The sequence below is a fragment of the Apteryx rowi genome, unplaced genomic scaffold, assembly GCF_003343035.1.
Source record: "Apteryx rowi isolate R43461 unplaced genomic scaffold, aptRow1 scaffold_220, whole genome shotgun sequence".
NCBI lineage: Eukaryota > Metazoa > Chordata > Aves > Apterygiformes > Apterygidae > Apteryx > Apteryx rowi.
This window is the reverse complement of record NW_020448531.1, coordinates 500270-507099: the sequence shown is the minus strand read 5'-3', so window position 1 is coordinate 507099 and position 6830 is coordinate 500270. Positions and strand designations below refer to the sequence as shown.

Sequence of the window (6830 nt, the reverse complement as noted above, 5' to 3'; positions counted from 1 at the left end):
GTCCTTGAGGTAGAAACCGATGTAGAAAAGACTCAGGTATGAATTTACAAACTGAAACTGCCGGGGGGGAGAAGCCGGGGTCAGTGCGGGGCGGCCGAGGCTCCCCCCAGCCATGGGTCCGGCCTCGGCACTGGGGGCCCCGGCGTCCCCGGCCCCCGGCGCTCACCAGGACTATTTTAATGATGAGGTGTTTCTCGTAGGCACTCTGCAGGCGGTAGTTTTCTGCAAAGCCAAGGGGCAGGGTCAGGCAGCGGCTCCGGGCACCGGGGGGGGGGGGGAGAGGGTCCGGGGCGGCCCCGGGGTGCTGCCCCCGGCCCCGACGCACCCATGTCGTTGAGCCAGTACGCGATCTTCTTGTAAACCTCGTCGCAGGCCGTGACGATGACGGCCAGGACGATCTTGGGCAGGAAGCGGATGATTCGGGGCAGCTCCTTGATGCTCAGCACAAACTCCTGCGGGGACGGCGACGGGGATGGTGTCACCCGCCGGCCCCCACCGCCACCGCTCCGGCCGGGGGGAAAGCACCCACCTGGAGCTGGAAGCAGCCCAGCATGATGAGGAAGACGAAGGAGAGGCAGAAGAGGCAGACGGGCAGGCTGACCAGGCACTGGAAGAGCAGGCGCTTCCACGGCGGGTAGTAAAACTCCTCGGCACTGGTCACGGGACTGATCCTCTTAATGCCCTAAGCGGGGGCATGGCAGCGCGTGACCCTCCCCAGGGCTGGGGACACCACAGGGTCCCTTGCAACCCCCCCAGGGTGGAGGAGAGCCGCTGAGTGTCACGAAGCTGCCGGTTCTCTGCGCCGAGGCCAGGTGGCTCGTGGGGGCCGTGGGGAGCACAGCGGGGTCTGAGCCCCCCCCCGCCACCCACGCGGGAGCCGCCGGGACGGGGCTCGGCTGCCCCCCGCCACCCCCCGCGCTCACCCTGAACTGGGGCCGGGGCTCCTCGATGGACTCGGCCGGGGTGTCCAGCGTCCCCCACTTGTAGGCGAACTCGGCGCTGCGGCGCTTCCACTCCTCCAGGAAGAGCGTGGCCCAGATGACGTTGAAGATGGCGAAGACCACGCAGCAGATATCCTGGCTGGTCTGCAGGGGGAGCGGGGGGAGGCTGGGTGCCGGCATCGGTCCCTTCCCATGCCCATCCCCAGGGCGGCCGGCGCCGGAGCCGAGCGGCGGCGAGGGGACCCCGGAGCGCTGCCCCAGCCCTGCACCCGCCGCATGGCCGCGTGCCGGTGGGGCTGCTGTTAAGCGGCTAATAGGATCAGGCACCTTCCCTCCCTGCTCCGCAGTGATGGGAGCACTGAAGCACCGAAGGGGAAGCCCGGAGATGGCAATGCCCCAAAAGCCGGGGGTTTTGCCCTGCTTCCGCGGCGCGGGCGCAGCCCCGCTCACCTGCTCGCTCTCGGTGAAGGTGTAGAGGATGGAGCCGAAGACGGCGGGGTACACCATGGCCGAGGTGTAGAAGCCCAGCCAGGCGAAGTACATGGCGATCTTCACGCCAAAGTAGTCGCAGATCTCGTCTGCGGGGGGGGGGCAGCGGGGACGTGAGCGGGGCAGGGACCCCCGGGGACCCCCCGGCACCCCCCCCCCCAGCGCCTTACCGAGTGGCTGGGCCTCGCACACCGCCTGCACCCAGGACTTCATGAGCCGCTTGAGGATCCTCTGCTCGTGCAGCGGGAAGACCTGCTGGATGACGCCGCGGGCGGCCAGCTCCGGGACTGCGCGGCGGGGCACGGCRTGAGGCACGGGTGCGCGCCTGTGCCCCGGCCCGGGAGAGCCGGCTGTTCCTCCCCGCCGGACCGCGCCGYGGAGAGGGCCTGGCGTGGGGGAGCTTGGGGGGACCAGAGCAGGGACAACGGGGAGGAGGGACTGGGAGTGACCGTGCCACATCGGGGGCTCCGTGCCCTGCACCGTCGCTGCCTGGCTCAGCCCACGCTCGGCACCGCGGCACGGGGGGCTCCTGGCATCGCCTCGCGGCCACAGCCCTGGGGATGGGGACACACGGTGACAACGGCCTGGGGTCCCTTGCAGGGCATGTGTCCCCCACAGCCACCAGCCAGTGCTGCTGGGCCATGGCATGGGTTGGCCGTGGGAGGCTGGTGGGGCATCGGGGTGGATGCGCCATGCCATGCTGCACCATGCCATGCTGTGCTGTGCTGCACCATGCTGTGCCGTGCTGCATGCCGTGCTGCACCGTGCCATGCTGTGCTACACCATGCCGTGCTGCACGCTGTTGTGCCATGCCATGATGCACCAAGCCATGCCATGCCGTGCTGTGCTTCACTGCACTGCTCCATGCTGTGCCGTGCCATGCCGTGCTGCACCATGCTGTGCCATGCCATGCCATGCTGTACTGTGCCATGCCGTGGTGCACCAAGCCATGCCATGCTGTGCCATTCTGTGCTGCACTGCACTGCGCCACGCTGTGCCATGCCAGGCTGCACTGTGCCATGCTGTGCCACTCCGTGGCGTACCATGATGCACCAAGCCGTGCCATGCCATGCCGTGCCGCGCTGGGCTGCACCGTGCCGGGCCGCGCTGCGCAATACTCACTGATGGGCTGCCCCTCCAGGAAGTGGATGTTGTGCAGCGACTCGCCCTGCTTCGCCCGCAGGTTCTCCAGCCAGTACCTGATGATGTTCTGCCGTTCCTGCAGCACTGGAGCCACGTGAGCCCGGGGCGACGGGTCCCGCCGGCCGGCTGCCAGCGCCACCCCATCCCTGCYGCACGTCCCCTCCCCGGGCCCCGCTTGTCCCCATCGCCCCTCTCCCCTGCCCCGCGGCCCACCTGAGAGGTGAAGAAGTAAAGCTCGTTCTCGATGTTCTCGTAGATGTAGTCCTCCTCGCAGGAGAAGCTGCGCATGCCGCCGCCGAACTCGGCCTTCACCGGCTTCCGCAGCCCGATCTCGTCGGCCCCGCGCAGCAGGCTGTGGGCACAGAGGGGACGCGGCTGGAGAGGCGGCGCGGGGCGCCGGGGGCTCCCGCGGGCGCCGGCGCCGGCTCCTACCTCTCGTAGGTGGCGGTGACGAAGAAGGCGTAGACGCGGGTGTGCTTGTGGTGCCGCACCTGCACGATGAGCTCGGGGATGCCCAGGCGGATGTGGTTGAGGAGCCAGAGCAGCGTGTGGTCGTCGGTGGTGTCTGCGGGGCGGCGACACGGGCGCTGGCACCGGCGGCGCGTGCCAGCCCCTCGCCCGCCCCGGCACCGGGGCTCCCCGCGGCCCCGGCCCCCCGCGCGCCGGCGGCTCCCTACCCGGGAAGGTCATGAGCACGTCGCAGTTCTCCGTGGGCACCGTCTTCATCCAGGCTTTGTGGGACATGATGTAGCGCCCGGCCTGGAGCAGCCGCTTCCCGAAGAGTTTATCTGCCGGGAGAGGCAGCGCCGGGTGAGGGGCCGAGGGCGGCCGGAGCCAGGGCGATGCCGGGGGGTCCCGGGCAGGCGGGATGGGTGCGAGGGTCCGCGGGGCGGCTCGCCGGCCTCCCCCCCGGCGCCGCACGAGGCGACGCTCCCTCCGGCTCGGGTTTCTCCTCCGGCAGGTCAAGGAGCCCAAAAAGGCCCCGACAGCTGCCGGGGAGGAGCCGGCGGCGCGGCCGTGCACCCCTCCGGTGCCGGCGTCCTGCGGCGCCTGGCCCTGCTCACCGCTCACCGCCCGCCACGGCCCTGCGCCGGGCCCAGCTCCGGCTCCGGCTCTGACTCCAGCAGGGCCGCCGCGATGCCGGCAGACGGGAAGCAGGAGGAAATAAAAAAAGGGGACAGCAAAAAAGCAGCCGGTCTCCATGGAAACGTGGGGAGGCRGCGGGAAGCGCGGGGATGGGCACAGTCGCCGGGCTCCCCCTGCGCGGGGACACGGTGCCTGTGCCCCAGCGCTCCGCCGCGGGGCGCAGGGTACCCGGCACATCCCAAAATGCCAGGAYGAGCTGCTCCTCTGTGGGTAGCAGCCACGGGACCCACGGCTCTCCCTGCCCCACGCCGGCAGTGCTCCCGGCTAGCTCCGTGCCTCAGTTTCCCCTTCCTGAGCCATGGAGGAGGACCTGCGCCAGGCTGGTGCACCATGTACCCAGGGGACGTCATGGCCCCTCCGGTTGCCCTCACCCAGCTGCCAACCTGCCCCAGGGCCGGGCAGGTCCCCGGGGCCCCGGAAATCCTGTCCCAGCACCGCATGCCGCAAACCGGTYGGGCTGGCCGGGAGCATCCCGTCGGCCAGGGCCGCTCCGAACCGGAAATGCCAGGCCGCCCCCGGGCCCTCCGCGGACCTGCCCCGGGGAGCCGCGCCGCCCACCAGGTCCAACAGGCGGGCTGAGACCCGACAAACTCATCTCCCGAGCTGGGCGCCGCGGGGCCGCGCGAGGTTACACCCATCGCACCGCGCGCTCAAAGGGCGCCCTGTCCCGGCTGGACGTGGGCGAAAGGCCAGCGGGGCGCCCGCGCGGGCACGAGCACCCAGCCGGCGCCGCGGCCCTGCCACCCGCCCGCGGCCCGGTGCCGTGTCGGCACAAGCCCGGCATTGTGGCTGCCGGCACAGCTGCGGGGAGAGGCAGAGCCGGGACGGGCGGCCCGGGRGCCACCGGCCCCTCGTCCCTCCTCGTGCCCAGCCTGGCACGAGGGAGACCTCGGCTCGGGATCGCTCCTCTCCTCCCGGGTGTCCCCAGCAGCCGTTCTCCTGTCTTCTGCCGAAACGCAGCTGCCACTGGGGTCTGACACCCGGAAACGCATGCTGACTCCGTGCACGGAGCCCAAGGGACGCGGCACATGGGCAGCTCCGGTAACCCGTGCAGAAGCTCCATGGATCTGGCAGGAGCAACCAGGACATCAGAGCTAGGGGCTGTTTTAACCAAGCTGGGTGTTTGCCTACAGCCTGGAGGCACCTCGGGGCTCCAGCTGGGGCCCCGGGAGCCCGGAGCGGGGCAGGGGCTGGGTTCCGGCTGCAGGGGGGCATCGGTGGCTCCCGGGTGGCACGTGCCTTGGGGACCGTGGCCACAGAGCGGCTGGAAATCGAGGGAGAGCAGGAGAGAGTGGCCGACAGCACCAATCCTGCTGCCAGGGCCCCCGTGTCCCGCCCTGCCCAGCAGCCAGGCGGGTTTCCGACACCAGCCCGGGCACCGCCGACTGCGCGCATGAATTATTCACGCCTTCGAGGAGAGGTGTAATTCAAGCCTGGGAGAGCAGGAGCTGGCCTGGGCCGGGCAGATGGCGCTGCTGCCGGGAGGGCACCGAGCCGGTGGGCGCAGCCGGGCCACATGTGAGCTGGGGCCGGCAAGTGAGTGCAGCCAGGGTGCCTGAGGCCGGGCGCACGCGCACGCTTGCAAATCGGGACCTGGGTGTGCAAAACACAGCAAACGCGGGGGCACCCGCCGGGCAGCGCAGAGGCTCCTGCGGACGCACAGGCGCTGCAGCGCCCCGAGCGCGCGGCGTCACGGTGCCCTCCGGCGAGGCGCAACGCTCCCCGCTCTGCCCCGTCCTTCCCGGCACCGTCGCGTCTCGGCCATGGGAGCTGCGGGCCTGCCGGGGCTGGGTCCCGTTGCGGCTCCCTGAGCAGGACATGAGCTCAGCACCGAGGCGTCCTGCCACGCCGAGGCTGCAGCTCCATCACCCCCTCCTTCCCTGCCAGCAGGCTCGGCTTCCTCCGGCTCCAGGCCCATGATATCCCACTATTTCCCCCCAAAAGCTGCCTGCGCGTCGTGCCTTGCTGGCGAGCACCCTCATCCTCCAGGAGCGAGCATGTGCCGGCGAGGAAGCCTTGCAGCCGGGGAGACGGAGCGGCTTTGCTCCGGGGGCCGCGGGAGGCGAGGGGACCCTGGCTGGCGCCCCAGCCCACGGCTTCCACCCCAGCGCCGCGGTGCAGCACCGCTGCCCCTTCCCCGCTCGTCCTCCCGCGGCAGCGCCGGGGCTGCGCCGCTAACCTTGGCTCTCCGGCATAAGGTCACCGGAGCTGCAGAGCTCCGGGGACTGATAAATCGCTGCCCTGCCGCGGAGAGGAGCCCACGGCCGTGCACGTCATCTCGAGGCCTGGGCTCTAACGCCGATCCCGCCCTGCCACGGGAGGCCGCTTCCCGAGAGGACCCAAACTGGGTCACTCCTGGCGCTCCTGCAGGCAGGAGTCCCCGGCTCGGCTTCCCCCCGGCACGCGGCCTGGCCCGGCCCTCCGCGACGCCCCCCTCGCCCTGCCCCCGGGCCACCCGGCACCTGAACCGGCCCCCGCCGCGTCCGCAGGGAAGTCACCGGTGAGGCCACCTGGTCCTGGGGTCACACCGCCGTCTCCCGCCCCGGCTCTGGGCTGGGGAATGAATCCAAACCCTCATCCCGCACCCGCTGCCCAGCTCTGCCCTGGCCCCAGCCCTGTGCCAGGGTGCATGGAGCCGACCTGGGGGGGGGGCATGGGCCTGCCCCGGAGGCACGGACCTGTCCTGGGGGCATGGACCCATCCTGGGGATGCAGATCCATCCTGGGGGCACAGGGACACAGTCTGGAAGGGGCACAGACCTGTCCCAGGGTCACAGGTATGTCCCAGGGCACACAGGGACCTGATACTGGGAGACACAGCCCTGTCCTGGGGGGACCCATCCTGGGGAGGGGGCACACAGATTGGTCCCAGGGAGGGGGGGGACACATGAACCCAATCCCCAGGGATCACAACCCTGTCCTGGGGGCACATGGACTGGATACCCAGGGGGCACGGAGCTGTCCAGGGGGGAGCACGGACCCCATCCCGGGGGGATCACAGCCCTGTCCCGGGGGGACATGGACCCCATCCCGGGGGGATCGCAGCCCATCCCGGGGGATCACAGCCCTGCCCGGGGCAGGAGCTGTCCCGCAGCCCGGCCGTGCCCCGCCG

General features: G+C 70.9%; 1 protein-coding gene across 1 annotated transcript in view; it reads right to left on the bottom strand.

Annotated features, from left to right (window-relative positions):
- ANO8 (anoctamin 8) overlaps positions 1 to 4069 on the bottom strand; it is a 7736-nt gene extending 3667 nt beyond the window's left edge. The window contains exons 1-12 of the mRNA XM_026064735.1: positions 4056 to 4069; positions 3251 to 3525; positions 3006 to 3138; positions 2787 to 2925; positions 2553 to 2649; positions 1601 to 1717; positions 1392 to 1519; positions 924 to 1085; positions 530 to 682; positions 326 to 452; positions 167 to 222; positions 1 to 57 (exon numbers count right to left, since the gene is read on the bottom strand). Of these exons, the coding sequence (XP_025920520.1) occupies positions 1 to 57; positions 167 to 222; positions 326 to 452; positions 530 to 682; positions 924 to 1085; positions 1392 to 1519; positions 1601 to 1717; positions 2553 to 2649; positions 2787 to 2925; positions 3006 to 3138; positions 3251 to 3525; positions 4056 to 4069 (1458 nt within the window). The remainder of the gene's footprint in view (positions 58 to 166; positions 223 to 325; positions 453 to 529; positions 683 to 923; positions 1086 to 1391; positions 1520 to 1600; positions 1718 to 2552; positions 2650 to 2786; positions 2926 to 3005; positions 3139 to 3250; positions 3526 to 4055) is intronic.
- Between the last annotated feature and the right edge of the window lie 2761 nt (positions 4070 to 6830).